General features: G+C 36.5%; 2 protein-coding genes across 4 annotated transcripts; one reads left to right on the forward strand and one right to left on the reverse strand.

Annotated features, from left to right (window-relative positions):
• Window positions 1-6,136: 6,136 nt before the first annotated feature.
• On the forward strand, window positions 6,137-10,133 carry LOC107620438 (pentatricopeptide repeat-containing protein At5g14820, mitochondrial). Of its 3 annotated transcripts, XM_088506857.1 has the most exons (4): window positions 6,140-6,792; window positions 7,580-7,756; window positions 7,883-8,210; window positions 8,440-10,133. In XM_088506857.1, the coding sequence occupies exons 3-4, from the start codon at window positions 8,176-8,178 to the stop codon at window positions 9,947-9,949; spliced, it is 1,545 nt and encodes a 514-aa protein (XP_088362983.1). In that variant the 5' UTR covers window positions 6,140-6,792; window positions 7,580-7,756; window positions 7,883-8,175; the 3' UTR covers window positions 9,950-10,133. The 3 variants fall into 3 exon arrangements, with proteins under 3 accessions (XP_088362977.1, XP_088362980.1, XP_088362983.1); XM_088506851.1 differs by having other exon boundaries at window positions 6,137-6,792; window positions 7,883-10,133; XM_088506854.1 differs by having other exon boundaries at window positions 6,137-6,792; window positions 7,655-7,756; window positions 7,883-10,133.
• A 265-nt stretch (window positions 10,134-10,398) lies between these two features.
• Window positions 10,399-11,880, reverse strand: LOC107621831 (uncharacterized). The gene has a single exon (XM_016323820.3). The coding sequence runs from the start codon at window positions 11,597-11,599 to the stop codon at window positions 10,826-10,828; it is 774 nt and encodes a 257-aa protein (XP_016179306.1). The 5' UTR covers window positions 11,600-11,880; the 3' UTR covers window positions 10,399-10,825.
• Between the last annotated feature and the right edge of the window lie 8,174 nt (window positions 11,881-20,054).

The following is a 20,054-nucleotide window of genomic DNA, read 5'->3' on the forward strand; positions in this document are numbered from 1 at the left end:
AAGTGATGCAGGCCAAAAATCAAAGAAGCAGCAGCCCATTTAGAAGAAAACAAAAATGAGATTATTGGTGAATCTCTAGCCAACAAAGCCCAAAGTAATTGAGCAAAGAAATCAAACGGGCTGAGAGGTAAAGAAAGCAAATCCAAGCCCAAGTTGATCCCACCAAGCTGATACACTCCAAAGCCAACGTTCACTTGTTGCTTCGGTCATACTCGAGAAAGAGAGAGAGAGAAAGCTTCGCTCTTCTTCTTGTTCATTTCACCAGAGAAGAAAGAAAGAGAAAGCTAAATAAAAAAGGACAAATGTCTAATCACCCAAATCAAACCATTTTAAGCTAAGTCGGAAGTTAAAGGTGATTTATTTCCATTTATATGCAATTTACTTTCTTCACTCCTTCTCCAAATTTCTGCTACTCTAATTTGGGATAAATGAAAAAGTGTTCTCTGATAATCACTGTTGTGAATCAAAGGCTAAAACTGTTTCTTGGGGACAAAGCTCTTAATCAAGGGTTTAGATTTAAGTTTACCTTTGAAACTTTTATTTTTGCAGATCTGAGGCATTCGGTCAAGCAAAAGGGGTCTGTCCCCAAATTTCTAATTTGGGAATTAAGGGAAGAAAGTGAAATGTCACTTCTGGGAAGCACACAGCTCGAAGAGTTGACTTGGAAGAAAGCAACTCAGCAACTGGAAAAGAGATACAAAAAGAAAAAATTTTCATCTTTCGAAGGACAAGGAGAAAGAACCAGTTTTTGGGTATTGTTCTAAAGAGCTTCTCTGTGAAGAGTTCATCAACTTTGGACAGTGTTTTCTAAGTTAAAGAAGTATTCTACCAAGATGAGGAACTCAATCAGAGTCAGCTGAATCCGGTTCAACTTATAGCATCAGAGGGTATTGAAGCATTAATCGCCTTCATGTTTTACAATTTGTAATTTATTTTCAATGTATATCTTTCTATAATTTCTTAAGAGGTAAAAGGAAGAAAGAGAGAAATCAAGAAAAAGCCTATGAGTGATAAAAGGCTGAGTGAAACACATGAGAGAAAAGCCTAGAGTGATTTCAGATTTCTTTAGGTTGTTTCAGATGTCTTATGTCTTGTACCTGTGAGGTACTCCTTTCTAAGTTGGGTTAGCACTTAGAGTGAGGGTTAGATATTAGTATAACCAAGTCAAGTTAGGTTAAAGCTTGAGAGAGAAAGGATTGAGTGAATCCTATGAATTAGTGTATGTAATACTTTAACTATAGTGGAAATTCCACCACAATTGTGGTGGAGACTAGATATAGGTTGCATTGCACAAGGCAACTGAACCATGATACATGCCTGTGTTATTCTTCTTCTCTTTCTATGAGATCTGTTTTCTGTTATTTATGAGATAAAATGAAATTGTCTCATAAAATTTCTGTAGCACAGTACAAACAGATTCCAAGAAAAAGTCTGCAAGTAAAGGCTTAATTCATTAAAGCAAAGAAGGTCATAGATTCGACCCCCTTCTCTAAGCCTTTTACAACCTTCGCAAACAACTAAAAGAAAAGCTCAAAATTAAGACATAGAATACTATTTTCTAAAATGTATAAGTAAATAAATAGATAATTCAATTTATAAATAATACAACACTTTTAAATTTATACCATATTAGTATAATTAATTTAGTTCTCTGCATATCACATTGATCTTAATCTAGTTACACTATAAGAAAAATGTTGAATGCTGTCAGATTTAGCGTCACACATTAGTGTCGGCTTTACCCACATATTTAGCGATGGTTTTGTTGTGGGATTCATCATGCCAAATAATTACCGACGAATAGCCTCTTCCGACGGTAAAGTCGCTGATAATCTTTGGCGGGAAAATAAGCCAGATAGGCACCAAACTTAGCGTCAAAGTTACCGTCAGAAAAATCCGATGGTAGACACTTTTAATGGAATGCTGTGTTTTGGTGATCCGCATCGCCTTATCATCGGAAATATCCGCCGGTAAATCCGACAGTAACTGTTCCCTAAAAGTGAACCATGAATCCCCTCCTTTCATTTTGAATTTGCTTTCTCTCTCTAACTTCTCACCTTCCTCTCTCTCTCTCTCTCTCTCTCTCTCTCTCTCTCTCTCTCTCTCTCTCTCTCTCTCTCTCTCTCTCTCTCTCTCTAACCACTCACCCTCCCACTCTCTCTTTAACTTTCTCATCTCTCATCTCCATCAACCTCTTCCGCTGCTGCTGCTGTAAATCCCTTGCCACTTTCGCTTCTGCCGCCACTGCAGCTCCACCTCTGTTCTCCGTTTTCACTTGTTCTGCATTCAAGGTTTTTTGTTTAAATTTTGTTTCTTTCAAATTTTATTACTTCAAGTTAATTAATTAGTTAGTAGAGTTTAGTTAGTTTAATTTTCTGATTTAGTGGATTTAGGTAGTTAGGATATGTTAGAATAAGTTAGATTAGGCTCTGAGATTGCTGGAAAGTGTTACTTATTGAGCTGTTTGCTTATTCACCATGCTGAATTGTTTGAAAAATGCTTGACTGTATTGATGAGTCGCTATTTTACTGTTGATTTTGATGAATTTTGATACTGGAATTGTTTAGATAATTTTAATTGCATTCATTCACTACGCTAAGGTTGTTTTTGCTAAAAATTTGCTGCTGGACCTTTCTGCATTATATTTCATTGTTGCTTGTTGTGACTGGCCATAACTTGATTAATCCTTGTTTTGAAATTGTCGCTTGTCAATTTCTAATTGAGTGCATCAATTTTGCATTAATTTTGCATAGAATTTTCCATCTTCATCACATTCGTGAGTGATTTTTGCTTCCGATGTTTGTTGAAATGTGGAAGATTAAATAATGATGTGATTTATAAGATAGAGTTATAGATGATTAAGGTCTTTGATTTTTGAAGAAAGTTAATAATAAGTTTGATTTAATTTCATATATTTGGTGCCTTAAACGATGGTTGAGATATCCGAACGACTCTCAATAGAAAATTAACTACAATATTTTATTTTTATCCTTTTATTAACTTTTATCAAAACGCAAGGTAGAATAGTATTGAAAATAATCAAACTAATTAAGGTCATTTATATGTACATCTTCGAATTTTATGGGAGACTAAGTCAAATTTTTTATACGATTTTGAGTGAAATTTGAATTATTTGTTTAATTGTGTGTTGATTGATGCTGTGGATTGAGATAAGTTTGATTTGTTTTAATAATAATATATGCTGATTACTGTTAGTAATATATTCACTGTGCAGATATGACGACAGGTAGAGGAGGTAGGTTGAGTAAGTCACGTGGTCGTGGTAGAGGACAGGCTTCCACCGAATCCCCAATGACTGCTTAGTCATCGCCCTCTACCCTGACTACCATGTCGATCCCTGTGATGTCACAGGAGGATCAAGCGGACTAGCAATTCATCATAGTCCCAAACCCGAACTACGTGCCTCCTTCTGCTACACCTCCCCTGTAGATCCAACGACGACAGAGCCCGCAGTGGATGATACCTTCAGTGCCCTCCAGCAGGATTCTCCTCCGCCACTGCCCGTTATTCGGCTAAAGATTTGACCCAATGGCATGTAATTGTGAGTATATACAATTTTTTTTAAGTTTATTATGCGTTTCTATGTGTTTATTATGCGTTTCTATGTGTTTGTTAATCTTAAGTTTAGTATGCATTTCTATGTGTTTGTTAATCTTAAATTTAGTATGCGTTTCTATATGTTTTACTGTTTCTGAATGTTATGTTTTTTTCTCTACCAAGTTTGCACCAAACCCCAACACTTGCACACAGGAGATCACCGACATCATTAAGTCGATGTAAGACCACTCGTGGCCGACCTACACGTAGATCCCAACTGAGACTAGAGATCGATGGTTTCAGAAGTGGGTGGTAATAGCCCAATAATGTTGAATTAATTAACTGTATTTAATTGTATCTTATTCCGACTAACTTTTGTAATGGTGAATCACTTTGTGCAATTAAAATTCGTATGGGATGCAGAGCATAATCTCATGATCCAGAAGATATACGACTACTGGACAGTCAAACGACTTCAGCAGATGATGAGCGACGTTCGTTGGAGGCGTGACCACCTAACATCGTGGATCCGTCTAGCCATCAAGAAGGAACTAGAGGCCTATTTTGCTAATGATGAAGGGTTCAAGCATTGCCATTTGACGAGCATCGCTAACAGGGCTTCGCCCAGGTTGTCGAAGTATACGAATAGATTGGCGACCTTCAAGAGCAGACTAGTAGGTTTTTTGTCATCATTTATTTTATTAGTTACTTGAATTAGTTGTTTAATTTGTTCATTTATTTTATTGGTTGATATATTAATTCGTAGTCTAAGTCATTGGACCGTGAGGTGATACTGGCGAAAACCTTCAAGTATACCCATACTTTGAAGGCCAACAAGGAGAGATTTGCTGACGAGCGGTCAGCAACCTATTATGTGAGTTTAAATTAATTCTAATTTTCAAATTTATTTGGTTTTAAGTCATTTATTTAACTTTTATCCTAAGCATGACGTGTGTGACACATGAGAAGTACACGCAGAGGTTAGAGGCTGCGACCCAGCAATCTCAGCCGCCTAGTGGGGATGACGATGCCGACTCTGAGACCTCAGTGTTAGATCCTAATAGAGTTTGGCGCCAGACTGCCTTTGAACCCCACAAGAATTGCCTCTTCGGGTTGGAGTCGTTCTTCGCTAGTGGCCTCCGCTTCTCCACATTGGCGGCTTCCTCTGTCTCTACCTCTGCCACCAGCCCTGCCGATCCCCAGGAAGTTGTCACTTGAGGGAAGAGGTGCAAAAGTTGATGCAGGAGCCTCACCAGCAAGCGAAGAAGTCTGAACAAAGGTACAACGACATTCTTGCATGCGTGGGAGGAGCCGTTGCCATCAGTTCAGACCGGACGAAAAAGATGGGGCAGTTCGATCAGTTGCGAGAGCAAATGGAGTAGTACAACCAGTAGATGCGCGTTGGAGCCAGTGGCAATGCTGCTGGTGGGGCTCCGACCTTAGCACCTACACCGCCGCCTCAGTAGGGGAACCACGACGACGACAACGACGATTATCGAGATCTGTAAAGGTTAAGGTTTTTTTTTGTCTACTTCGTTGTATTCTACTTCTGTGATATTTTATTATATTCAGACAATTTATTTTTAATAAAATAATTTATTAATTTCTATTAATTTTAGATTTTTGCTAACAATTTTGTTAACAATAGTTCTAATTCGAACTTAACTGTGCCAAAAAAAATATAAAAATACTATCGTCGGATTTACTGTCTGATTAATCCGACGGTAACTTGGTGCCTAAACACATGAAATAGCGCCAAATTTACCGTTGGATTAATCTGATGGTAGTCATCAGCTCGGTCTCGACAAATTCATTAAAAATACCGACAGAAAATTCGCCGCTAATTAGTGTCGGACAAAAAAAATTAGCCAGTAAACAGTTTCTGACACCATTTATACCGTCAACTCTAGAACAACAGTAAATTCGACGATAAACTAATTACCAGCAAATTTATTTGATGAATCCAAGATAAATCTGACAGTATTCAAAATATTTTTTTTGTAATGTTAATTATAAATTGTAGCCATTTAAAATAATGCTACTTTTAAATGATTAATGGTTTAAACACAACACAATTATTCTTTCAAAATAATAATTATTTAAAAAAATTGACCTAAATGTTTTGTGTGTGCACTTATAAATGAAAAATGTTCTATTGTATAAAATTTTATTATGGTTGAGTTAAATTTAAAAAAATAAATTTAAAACTTAATAATATATTTGACTCTTCCAAAAAAAAATAGATAGAGAGTGACAAAAATGAAACATGGAGAAGAGACATTTTACTCAACGGAGAGAAAGAATGAGAAAAAATTCTGTTCCATGGAAATCAATTGCCATCTCCATTGAAAATATTAGAATACGTTTAGTTTGCGTTTTTATTTTGTGTTTTTTTAAATTTTATGAAGAAAAAACTAAAAAAAAGTGAAATAATAAAATCTTGTTTTTTTTTTTAATTTTCACATCTTATTTTCACTTTTTTTTATAAAATTAAAAAAATAAAAAACACTAAAAATAAAATAAAAACAAACACACCTTTATATATCACAATTTTTTGGATTCGGGTCGGACCAGATGCCTCACCCGCCGAATAATCAGACCTGCCTAGTGCCTAGACACTCCAATTACCCAAATTCATCCAAGACTCGAGCTACCCTGAGACCCGCCCCACCAAGACAGATCCACGAACTCAACCCTCGCCTATGCTAATTGCTAACCCATCTCCCTTTCCTCTTCTTCGTCGAGATCGCTGATGCAGGCGCCGTCGTCGTCGGAAACCATCCCTGAAGCACGTTGAGAAGGGCCAAGCCCTGGCCTGAATCCCACACACAAGGCCGGTTTTTTAAGATTTCCGGTAAGCTACCTTCCCTTAAAACGGCGCCATTTTGATCTATTTAAAAAAAATCCAAACAGAAAACACAACCTCTCACAAACGAAACCCTACCCTAAACCCTATCAGAGCTGCTGAGCTGCAGCCACCTTCAAACTTCAGAACGCGTGCCAGCCCCCACCGCTATCGCCGCCGGCGGTGACAGCCCACGGTGGCCGTCCTCGCCTCTCGAAGGTCAGCTCGGAGCTGTTGGCGTCGCCGTCCCTGTCCTCGTCTTCAGGCCAGTCTCCTCCGTCGTCGTTGTCAGCCCTGAACTCGTCGTCTTTGTCGTCGTCGTCGTCAAGGCTCTACCTTCGATCCCCCTCTCTCTGTCCGAGCTCACTTCCCTTCCTCCCTCACCGCCGGTAAGCAAAGCTGCTTCAATTTATGTTTGCTTATTTTGTTAATTTTACTGATTCTGAGTTGCTGATTTTTCTGTTTTTGTTAATTTTTGCTTTTTTTTTTTAAAAATTTTGATGGACGATGGTTGATGGTGTTTTGTTAAATTTTCTGAAATAATTTTGTTATTCTGAGTTGCTGATATTCTGAAACAATGTTGTTGCTGATTTTCTGTAATAATGGTTGTTGATGATTTTCTGAAATTATGTTGTTGCTGTTAGTGTTAAAATTTGTTAAATTTTCTAAAATAATGTTGCTGATTCTCTGAAATAACGGTTAATGGTTGATTGGAATGATTCTGTTGAATTTTTTTTGCTGAGTTAATTTGTTTGGAGTTAATTTTGTCAATGGATAATTTTTTTTTGGCTGTATGTTGAAGATGGAACAACCATAAAGTGATCAAAGATGGATAATTAGTTTATAAATTTTGATATTTGAAGTTGTTTGTGAACTTTTAATGATAGATTATGAACAATTTATTATGTGAAATTGTAAAATTTTAAATTTTGTTAGTTTAAACATCATTGAATTTAAATATTTGAAATTTTATATTAAATTTTTAATAATTTTATTTTATATTTAATTAAACCTTTTGAACTCCAATTGAACCATTGAACCGGTCACTTCACTGGTTCATTAATCGGTTTGGTTTTTGCAATCTTGGTTGAAACTGAAACCAAGTTGATGTGTGTCTGCATGTTGTGTGCTTGCTAAATTGTTCTCATGACTTGAATTGGTGGATTGAGAATCCAGTGCCTCTGAAGACCATTCCCCGCAGCCATTGCTGCCAATTGGTGAGCTAACATATTGGCATCTCTTGGAGTCCAGGTAGCTCCCACTTCCGGAGCTTCATCCAGCACTTGGGAATATCTCTGATGATTGCATCTGCTTCTGCCAATGGTGGTTTTGCTTTAATTGCTTGAACCAGTGGTAAGCAATCTGTTTCAATTATGCATTTCCTTAACTGAAGATTTGTAATAAGAATGAGCGCCTCTCTGTATGCTTGTGCTTCTGCTACTAATGCTGATGTTGTCTTGAACTTTGTTGTTATCCCAGTGATAATCCTCCCCTGCCAGTCCCTTACTTGAGCTACCTCACCTGCCGCTTGCTTCATTGCCACACTACACTTTACTAGTTACCACCTTTTACTTCCACACCCAACTCCTCTTCCTTCATTTTGCTTTCTTCACTGTAAATGGCACTTCAATGACTACCTCCCTTTGCAATAAAACATCCACCAGCTCAAAGTTTCGATTTTTAAATTCATTCTTTCGTGGGCACCCCAATGGCCCCTTCCGTGCCATCTCTGCCACCAAGCTACTCTCTTTCCATCAGGGACGACCAATTGGATGCCAAAGAAGAGAGCAAGTGCGCTTTCCTTGTGGTAGCTCTCTGCCCTTTTCTCGTTTGCTTCATTATCCTCTTAATTGCACTCTCTATCATTCTTGTTCTCAAATTCCACTTCTTTTGCCACACCCCTCTTCACTTCTTGCTCCACAAAAAGAACTGCTGAATTTCCATCTTAGTTTCTTATTAAAGCTTCCGTATTTCAATAATTCTATCGGTTTTGCTACTGTTGGTAATGGTGATGCTTTTTCTGGTGTTGAATCTAGCACTGAGAATGATGATGATAATGATGAAGATGATGATGATGGTAGAGGTGTTAATGCTGAGTCATGTGCTCACTCAGATGAGGTTGATAGGGTATGCAAGGTGATTGATGAATTGTTTGCATTGGATAGGAATATGGAGGCTGTTCTTGATGAATGTGGGGTTCAGTTGTCACATGATTTGGTTATGGATGTGCTGCAGCGGTTCAAGCATGCAAGGAAGCCGGCATTTCGGTTCTTTTGTTGGGCCGGGGGAAGGCCTGGATTTGCCCATGATTCCAGAACTTATAACTCCATGATGCATATTCTTGGGAAGACGAGACAATTTGAGACGATGGTGGCAATGCTTGAGGAAATGGGGGAGAAGGGTCTTTTGACAATGGAGACTTTCTCCATTGCTATCAAATCCTTTGCTGCCTCAAAGGAGAGGAAAAAAGCTGTTGGGGTCTTTGATCTGATGAAGAAGTACAAGTTTAGAGTGGATGCTGATGCAATTAATTTCTTGCTTGATAGCCTTGGCAGGGCGAAGCTTGGTAAAGAAGCTCAAGCAGTTTTTGAAAAACTGAAGGGTAGATTTACGCATGATTTGCAAACTTACACCGTACTTCTTAATGGTTGGTGCAGGGTAAAAAACTTGCTGGAAGCAGGGAGGGTGTGGAATGAGATGATTGATAAGGGATTTAAGCCAGATGTTGTTGCACATAATATTATGCTTGAAGGATTGCTAAGGTGTAAGAAGAAATCAGATGCCATCAAGTTATTTGAAATCCTGAAAGCCAAAGGTCCATATCCCAATGTTAGGAGCTATACGATTATGATACAGGACTTTTGCAAGCAAAAAATGATGAGAGATGCTGAAGAGTATTTCGATGAAATGATAGATCGTGGGTGTCAACCGGACGCTGCACTTTACACGTGTTTGATCACTGGGTTTGGGAGGCAGAGGAGAATGGATTTGATATCTGATCTACTGAAGACAATGAGGGAAAGAGGTTGTCCACCTGACGGGAAGACCTACAATGCTTTGATAAAAGTGATGACAAGCCAGCATATGCCGGATGATGCAATGCGAATATACAAGATGATGATTCAAAGTAGCATCATGCCTACACTTCACACTTACAACATGATAATGAAATCTTATTTTGTGACAAAGAACTATGAAATGGGACATGCCATATGGGATGAGATGCATCATATGGGGTGTTGTCCTGATGATAATTCCTACACTCTATTCATCGGAGGCCTTATAAGACAGGGAAGATCAGGCGAGGCATGTAGATATATAGAGGAAATGATAGCGAATGGGATGAAAGCTCCTCAACTTGATTATAACAAGTTTGCTGCTGATTTTTCTAAAGCTGGGAATCCTGGCATACTTGAGGAGTTAGCTAAAAAGTTGAAAATTGCCGGCAAATTTGAGGTCTCCAATGTTATTGACAGTTGGGCTGAGATGATGAGGAAAAGTGCCAAGAGAAGAGAGCCTACATATTCAGGTGGGTGGTTCACATAAACACTCGGCACATCAATGGTGTAACTAACTCAATTTTATTGACTACCAATCATCTAGTTTGGCTTTAGTTTATGTCTTCTGGTTTTTTGTACTTTGTATTTGACTATTTGTATATTGATATTAATGTTGATTGAAAATTATAAGCTAATGTTGTATGATGTCGTGTACCATCTTGAATGGAAAACAGTTATTCATATATTAATAGATTGTATATAAAATAAAAAGACCAATTGAACATGGGTGATTCTGGAATTTTAGTAGTCATGGAGTAGCATGAGCAGGTAAAATATTTACATTCCTTCATGTTACTCCATTCAAATAAAACATCAATAAAGCCGGAAGAAAATTTAGAGATGCTAAACAGGGATATATTGGGCAATGAAAATGAAAGGTATCTTTTCCTTTATTGGTAGTTTTCTCGATAAGACGATAATAATGGACAAAACGTATAGTTATAATCTGAAACAGTTTGTATACTGTCCGAGTACGAATCAAATGCTTTGCATAATAATTGTCCTTGTCCATATTTCTTTGGTTACAGAGAAACTACTACTTACAAGCATTTAACTTCTGATATAAGATTAGGAAGCAAAAAGTAAACAGAGCTTTAGCCTGAAGTCCTTTTAAGTTATCCTAATTTCAAACAGTACAAATATTCAGGTCTGCCATTGGTTCTATTCCTACAGAAATGGCCCCATGACCATGATCTGTCCTTTTGTCTATATTTCCAAGTTTATGAAGTGTGGAAAGTAGGAAGTGAATGAAATAGAAAGGGAAGCTTTATTAGCCAAAATATTGGACAAAATTTTCGAAGTTATAATCTGAAATATGTGAGACAGAAAATACTTGAAGTTGAACCATGAAGTTTATTCATCATCATCTGACAGTGGAAGCAACAGTGTGAGCCCATAACTTGATGCTATCTTTAATGTCATTTTCATTGTTCAAAGCAGGAACCTTCCAATTCTTCAAAGGGTTCTCTTTCTTTTTCTTATGTACCTTCCATGCTTCTGAAAGGTAAGGTCTTGGAACTGCAGCCTTATCAAAATTCTCCTCATCTTCTTCATCATCATCATCATCACCATCTTCCTCATCTTCCTCATTCTTGACACTCTTCTTCCCTAACCTTTGCAAACCAGGAAGGATTGAAGCCAAGCTTGAATCTTTGTCTTCCTCTGAGAAAACAAAGCCAAGATCCATAAACCCTTTAAGCTCCTCAAATTCAAGGTCTGATAAACTCTTGCTTCCCCTTCTCTTCTTCTTCCTTCCTCTGCTTTTGTTGTTGTTGTTGTTTTTCTTAGGCAACCCTTCAAGTTGCACTTGCACCTGTGCTTGCCTTTCACCTTGCTCTGTGTCTGTGATATCTTTTCCTGAAAGAATGGTTTGAAGCTTTGATGGCAACATGTCAAACTCGGGTGAACTAGAATCATCATGCATGGAGCATGTCCTATTGTCCAATTGGTCGCTCATAGACCTTGTATGAATGGTTTGGCTGCGCAAAAGCATCGGTTCTTCTGATTCTGATATTCCTTCTTTGGTTTGATGATTTGTATTTTCATGAGAACTTGCTGAACAAGGTTCTTGTTCCTTCATGTCTTGAATCCCAAACCAGCAAGAATCAAAGAGCTTCAACACTGTCTCTGCTTCCATTAATACAAAGAAATGCTTTGGGAAAATAAGCTTAGGCTCTTAAAGTCGTTTTGGAACTGTATTATCATAAGAAGATTTGCCAAAGCATGGTAGATAATACAAGATATATTATATTATTCTTTATGACTATATTGCCCTTCTTGCACCTTGAAATTACAAGAGTAGTTCAAACAAATTTTGGATTGGAGACATTTTCTTTGTTAATTATCATTATATAAGGTGTACTGTTTCTGTTCTCCCAGAAAATACAAATATTTTGAGTCAAAACCAAAGGGGGTGTCTACTAATAAACACAGATCTATGAACTGAAAAATGTAAAGGGATTTAAATTATAGGAACCTGATTGATTACCAATGCTTAAATAGCTTAAGCAGCATACAGTTCATCATTATGTATAGGTTGGAGAATAGTTTGTATCAAAGCACTATTGGGAATCCATTTTGTGTTCTCTTAGATGTTGACATTATATGGTCACATCTCTTTCTGGTTGGTTTGGTGATTGCATCAAAGCTTTCATGTGGGAACCAAATCAACCAATTGCCAGGGCAGTTATTGCTTCCAAAATACATTAAATAAATTGAAAGCATATATGTTTAGTGTGGTAGGCAATAGCTGCAACTTCTAATTATACTTCATTGCAGTGCTGCAAATTTTCCCCAGATTAATAGGTACAAAACTTTCCTAATGAAAGCTACATTTTTACTATTTTATTAGTCTTTATAGGCAATAATAGGCTACATGTTTTGGACTTTTTGTATTTTAGTTCTCCACAAACAAGGCTGAGTTTCACTTCTTTTTCTGCAAGTTTGAGATATTAAATATATGAGAGTTCTGATATTGTTATTTCTTCAAATAATAGAAAAGCGTGAAAAATAGAATAGTATTGATTTTATTTTCATTAAGGCCCAATCTGGTATAAAATATAAAATAGTTAAAATGATTATACACTTATTTATATATATGTATCTAGTCCACAAAATAGACTATGCAAATGAAATTTCCTAACAATAATAACTGAATTAGTTGGAGTTTAGTGAATTATAGAATAAATGATGAGGTTGAAAGAGTTGGCAAACTGAATTTGGTCCTCCCCCAGCGTCGCAAACCACAATTTCGGATTGCCTTAATTGTGTAATAACACATTGATGTTAGAGAGAGAAAAGACATGGAAACATCATTGCCGTTGAATTAAGCTATACGTGATTAATAATGATTATTTATGAATGAATAATGAAAGCACAAGTTTCTAATAATGCAATATGTTTACACCATTCAAACAAGAGTAACACACTTTTCTAATGATGAAATCCAAGTAACTCAGAAACAGAATGCTCTGTTAAATTAGCTAATTTGCTTGGACTGGCAGGTTCATTCATTCTGCACATGCATCTCACATGCGTTTGTTTCATTCATTTTGTTTTAAACCCACACAAATGTTTTATCAACTTTGTTCTTACGTGAAGATCGATCATTTGCTTATGTATGCTTAACATAAATTGACATTTAACGAACTATAACTGCACATCTCTCCTATTTTGGTGTAGTTTTCAAAATGAGTAATTTATATAACATTTTTGAAAGGAGCTGAGGTAGAGTGGGACCTAGCTAGCGGAAACAAGTGGTTGAGAGCAACTGCACATTATGGTTCACGTTGTGACATTGCACTACCTTTATTATGACAAGTCCTCCATTTCTATGACTTTAATTTACCCTTTTATTTACCTGACACATTTTCAAATATATGCCATGCTTGTGAAGCACAGATGTATATTTCTTTGAAAATTATCTTCATTTTGCATATCTTCCCTCTCTCTATATTAAGTTGACATACTGCTTTTTTCTTGTTAGATTTGGAATATGATACGTAACTTATATCTCGGTCACCAAAAAGCTTGGCGTAGAAACTATAAGATCGGACCCAACAACTTAACAAACGAGATGTGGTCAGCAAAATCTGCTCGCCTCAAACTGAACTCGATAACCAACCCAAAATCTTGGAACTATCCACACAACGGGCAAAATCTCATCTACAAAGCCGAGCACATAATCTCGGCTAAGGATCAGGTTCTACTTTTAGTTTTATATTAGCTTAGCATATTCATTAAGACTTCTTGTTGACTTGAGTGTCGAGTATCTTTTGCAGGAATTCTCGTCGCGGTGTTCAGTCCAGGCCGATGTATAGCTCTCTCTCTTCAACGATACATTGCTCGGAATCGCTATAGTTTGGCCACCTCCACACGGACGAATTATTTGGCGCCCACCGTGGGGCCCGGAATTTATCTAACCCCACTATTTTCTTTGCCTAGCTTCTTACTCTTTTTTGCAGGATTTCCGATCCTCAAGCATGGCCGATAATGGAATTCCGCAACCCACGCAAGCGGAGCTCCTAGCTCAAATCGTTGAGCTTCAGGCAGAGGTGCGGAGGATAGCCGAACTGTCCGCACATAACAATGGAAAACATGAGGATGGAAGCTCCAAAAGCTCAGCCTAGGGCAATACAGATCCCCTGAACATCAGCCCGCTGAAGGAAAAGCCGACCTTAGACAACCCTTTCTCCGAGGAGATCACCAACTTTCAGATGCCGAAAAATTTCGTGCTACCCACTGCCCTTGAGCCATACAAGGGGTTCAGCGATCTCCGCGCTCACATTAAGAAATTCCAATCTATGATGTTTTTTAACGGCGCTAACAATGAACATGTGCTTTGTCGAGCTTTTCCTACTTATCTTGATGGTGCTGCATTACTCTAGTTTTCCAAGTTGTCTGCAGGTTCAATTTCATCTTTTGAGGAGCTGGCGAGATCTTTCATCGATTACTTTGCCGCATCAAGAATATATGTGCACAGATCAGACTATCTAACTACTATCAAGCAATGACAACACGAGAGCCTAAAGGACTACATGACTCGGTTTGCTGAGGCAACCATGGAGATCCAAGACTTAGATCCGGCAGTCCACTTGCACGCCCTTAAAGCCGGCCTCAGACCTGGCAAGTTCCGAGAGACGATTGCGGTAACCAAACCAAAGACACTAGAAGAACTCCGAAAAAGGGCTGCAAGCCAGATGGTGATTGAAGAGCTTCGTGAAGCCCAGAAAAGCAGTTTCTAACTGATTCCATGTCGTTATTAAATTTGGTCTAAGATTCGAAAACCAAGTAAATGCATTCTTCATTAACGAAGAAGGAAAAAACTTCATTTTCAAATTTTCATCATTAGCTAAGTTTCCAATCTCAACCAAATATCGAGCAACATGTTCAGTAGTTAACTCTCCAACTTCCCCAACAAACTTTGTGATTATCTTTGGATTTTTCACCCCTCTTAACACTTCAGCCATTTGAACAACTTGGGGAAAAGCAGACACAAAGTGGGGTCGATTCATAAAACTAACATTCAGACCAACTCGATGAAGAACTTCTTCCACAATTCTGGTGACTTGATAACGTTCACCGCCATGATTAGCACGTAACCTGGCTAGAAGGTCATCAGCATTTTGATCCCGAGGAACTACATGAGGATTTTCTTGATTAAAAACATTATTTTTATTTTGAAATATATTTTCGAATCCTTCATTATTTCCCCTGGCATTATGCCTTTCACCTTTTTCATAATCTACGATTCGAGCAATCCGTTCGACTTGTCTAGCAAGACGTTCGAATTTTGATTCGTGATCAGCCATCGTTGGATTCAGAATTGTGGTCATCTGTTGAGTCAATAAATTGACTAAGTCATGATGACTTTCCTCTACTTGTTGTCGATATACTGCCATCGAATTTGCAGCATTCGAAGTAGAGCCCATATTATAATCACAAGAATACTCGGAATGTTGTTGTGGGTTTTGAGAGTTATTCCCTCCATTTACACTCACGAATCGGACCGGAGGAACAAAATTACCCACTGGTGAGGTGTAACCAGGAGGAAGACCATAAGGAGGCCAACCAGCGGTTAATGGAGGCTGGAATGGTGACAAGGTACCACGTGGATGAATATTACGTCCAACACTTCCAGTTTGCGCGGTAGTAACCGCTATGCTTTCACTTCCAGTTACACCTTCCGAACGTGAAGTCACGTCCGCTTGTTGCACAATTACTGGTAAACTATCATTGGTGGAGGAACCACCATTCACATTTGACACTTCATCAGCCATGTAAATGATTTTTCCACTCCTTAATCGCATACACCAAATGATACAAAAACTTTTGACACACTTCAATTTTAAAACTGTCCCACCGGTGCCAATTTGTTTTGTCGATTTTTAGCAAATCGATGGTGGTTCGATATCTAATGGTCTAAGAGCGAAACCTACTCCTCTTTGCAGGTACCCGTTTTCTAAAAGTGTATCAAAGTATCTTCGATTAGACAGATATTGGGGATAAAGATAAAATAAAATTCATAAATCAGTAAAAGAAACGGAAAAGTAAAGTTTTCGAAAAGAAACGGAAAAGTATTGTTTTCGAAAAGAAAATGTGCAGGAAACGGAAAGGTTTGCGTTGAAATTGAAAGAAAGCAGTAAAGTGCCTTCGACTGGGTCAAAGGGCTTTGACATGAAAATATAAAATGCAGAAATGTAAGTTTGACAATGAAGATAAAGGATACTTGAAAGATAAACTTGGTTGAAAACTAAAGTTTACAAGAAGATAAATTGCAAGAATGAAAACATGGAAGGAACCCTACAGAAAAGTTACTCGATTGCAGACTCAGGAATTATCCGAGATGTGAGTGTGCTTGAGTGTTTTTCTGAATTAAAGTTCCAACCTTTATTCCCTAAAACTTCTTAGTATTTATAATCTACTTTTGGTAACTGACAATTAATTACAAAATTACAGTCTTGAATGCATACCCCTTGATAACCGTTCCTGCCTTTTGGCTGTACACATTTCCCATGATTTCCTCGCGTGATGAAAGCCTCTAACTTCTCCACTGCCATAAGCGCTCGATCTTCTTATTCGAACATCTTGTTCGATTACTTATCTCGAAAACCTTGTTCGATTTGATTATTCGGAATAAAGTAAGTACAATCGAATCCGCGTCGATTACCTCCAGCCTACGCTTGCGCGTGTATCTTTTTGAAAACCACTTGAACTCTCCGATTTCTTCATCACTTCGAACTACTTGACCTTAATCGAAAAATATTTTTTCGATTAACAATTAGAATAACCATCCGCACACCTAGTAAATTGAACATCCGATATATCCATTGTTTATATTATTTAATATTTTTATTGTTTATCTATACTTTTCTATATTATTATGTTATATTTTAGGATTACATATTAAATATAGTAATGTCTTTACTTATTGCCTGCTATGATTGCAACATAACTAATTCACTAGATAGGTGTTAACTTATTCATTACAAGTGGCCAAATAATTATGTTGTGGTATATATGCGGTATTAACTGACCACATTAACATGCAACATCAGATTGTTCTTATTGGAAAACATTCGAAGATTAACGTGATTCATTGAGTAAAAATTTGAGGATTATTTTTTAACAAATTAAAAATTTAGAGATCTTTTCAAATCTCAAATGAAAATTTTCATTTTGAGTATGTATTGTGAATTTTATATAATTTAAGATTCGAAAGAGTTCTCATTTTAAAAACTTTATAATAATAATAATCTAGAGTGTCAAAATAAAAGTCGGTAAAATTAGAAGTTGAACCGAAGTTGATAAATTAAAAGTGAATCTAATGTAATAACATAATATTGTTTGATTTCCTAACTTATTTGTGAGCAATATATATATTAATTATAATCACAAATTATGCTATTTCAAATTAAATGACTTATATAATGATGATCTCATTTATTGTTATAAATGCTAATTGAATAAGTCATTGTTACTTTTGATTTGGAATTAAATGAGAATAAAACCGAATATTATCTTTTGTTCCTTAGATAATTATCTTTTTGGATTTTAGATATATTATTTTTTAGGTTTTAGATACTGTTTTCTTTGGGCTTTAGGGTTTAATGGGTGCCATACTCAAATATAAATAGACCTTCAGGGTTTCGGTCTCCTATATACCAAAGCCACCTTTGTTGCTTTTTCTCCATCAAAAGAGTTACAGTTCAGCCACCTAGAAATACAGAAGGCTTTGGTTGAGGAAGATCGAAAGAACCACAAGATCCAAACTCTTCCGATGGTATGATTCATGTTTATGAATTCAGGTACGCTTCTACATTATGATATGATATATTTTGATGATTCAATATGGATAATCTGGATTAATAAAATAATTTATTCCAACAAGTAATATCAAAGCCATCCATAATTCAATCATCGAAAATATTCGATTTTATTTTATTAGATCAATATAGATATACATATGCATGTTTACATTATATATGAAATTGATGCACGCATAATGAAATTGTTCTTGATTATGTGCGTGCATCGATACGTATATATTCACGTTATATATGTAAAAGAATCCCCTCCATGCCGTTTTAATTGCTTTTATTTATATATATATATTGCATTATGTTTACCGTCGGCCATTTATTATATATGTATATATTTGGACTATATATAATTTTCACGATATATAATATATATAATTACTGAGAGGTTAATGTTGTCTTGGTTGCATTTTTTTTTATACGGTTAATTAAATAGATATTTTTTTATCATGTATTTTTCCGTATATTATTATAACCCTATACAATTGGTATTTAATTGTATGTGCCATTAATTTAGTGTAAAGATAATTGATTATCCGTATGAGATATAAGGATTATTATGTATATGTCACTTATGTAAATATTGATCTACCCAAAAGAAGATCTATATTTGGCCAAGTTATGTGTACATATTAATAATATTTGAATAATAAAAAATATTATTTAATTGTTACATAAAGAAACTAGTAATAATTTGGATTAGTATACTCATCTATTTTATAAAGATTTAGTTTTGGAATAAATTGATTGAACATTATGCTGCCAAAGTAGTCTTTTTTGTGAAAATTGATTTATTTAAAATATTAGAAATATGGTGACATGTAATTCATGCGAATATTGGTCGGTCCAAAGGAAGACCTATATTTGGCCGAATTACATACACATATTAATGGTAAATAAATATTTGGGTAACTGATTAAGAATAAAGTAATACTTATTATTTATGCGAACAATAATCGGCCCAAAGGAAGTTTATTGTTTGGCCAAATAATAAGCATTGCACACTTCTATTTATTTTCTATTAATTATGCGGTCAATAATTGGTCCAAAGGAAGGTTATTGTTTGGCCAATTAATAGAAAATATATGCGGTAATAAATAGGTTGCGAAGTTTAAGTTTCCATGTCCGCATTAAGTTGGTCCAAAGAAAGGCTTAATGTGTGACAAGAATTTTGACAATATTTGATTACTGCAATGAGAGTATCACTTACAGTTAATTTTTTAATCCAAAGATTGAAAATTAATGTTGTGCTGGATATCTCAATATGGATTTTTACCCATTAATTAACTAATATTTACTGCATGTTCTTTTTGTTCTAATCCAGAAACTATGGCTTTAGCTACCAATGTTTCTACGCAAACTAGCAGTATTCCTATGCTGAATGGTTCAAACTTTAAAGTTTGGAAGGATACCGTGGAGATTGTCCTCGGTTGTATGGATCTAGATATAGCTCTTCGAGAGGAGAAACATACTTCCACTCCAGAAAATCTCAATGAGGTTAAAATAGAAAAGTGGGAGAGATCTAATCGAATGAGCATTATGATCATGAAACGCTCAATTCCTGAGGCGTTTCAGGGCTCAATTACTGAGGATAAAGATGCCAAAAAGTTCTTAAAGGACGTTGAAAAGTTCTTTACTAAGAATGAAAAGGCAGAGGCAAGTAGTCTTTTGAGCAAACTTGTCTCCACGAGGTATAAAGGTAAAGGGAACATAAGGGAGTACATTATGGAAATGTCTCATCTTGTTTCAAAATTGAAAGCACTAAAGTTAAAGTTGTCTGAAGACTTCTCGTGCATTTCATTTTGATTTCCCTTCCTGCACACTTTGGGCAATTCAAAGTGAGTTATAACACTCTGAAGGACACTTAGTCCTTAAACGAGCTTATATCTCACTGTGTGCAAGAAGAAGAGAGGCTGCAGCAAGATAAGACTGAAAGTGCTCACATGGCTTCATCTTCTCAGTATAAAAGAAAGCGTGATACTACTGCGGATGTACCTTCTCAGCAGAAAAAAGGCTAAGAAACAGGATCAAGTCTCAACTTGTTTCTTCTGTAAGAAAGTGGGACACATGAAGAATGATTGTACCAAATATGCCACTTGGCGTGTAAAGAATGGTATAATTCTTACTTTCATTTGTTCTGAGACTAGTTTAAGTTATGCACATGTTGATACTTGGTGGGTAAATTCTGCTGCTACTACTCATGTAAGTGTTACTATGCAGGATTGCCTGTGGAGCTGACCCCCAAGTGATGCTGAAAGAAACATCTATGTGGCG

Source organism: Arachis ipaensis, chromosome B10, assembly GCF_059453495.1.
Source record: "Arachis ipaensis isolate K30076 ecotype BB chromosome B10, ASM5945349v1, whole genome shotgun sequence".
In the NCBI taxonomy this organism is placed as follows: domain Eukaryota; kingdom Viridiplantae; phylum Streptophyta; class Magnoliopsida; order Fabales; family Fabaceae; genus Arachis; species Arachis ipaensis.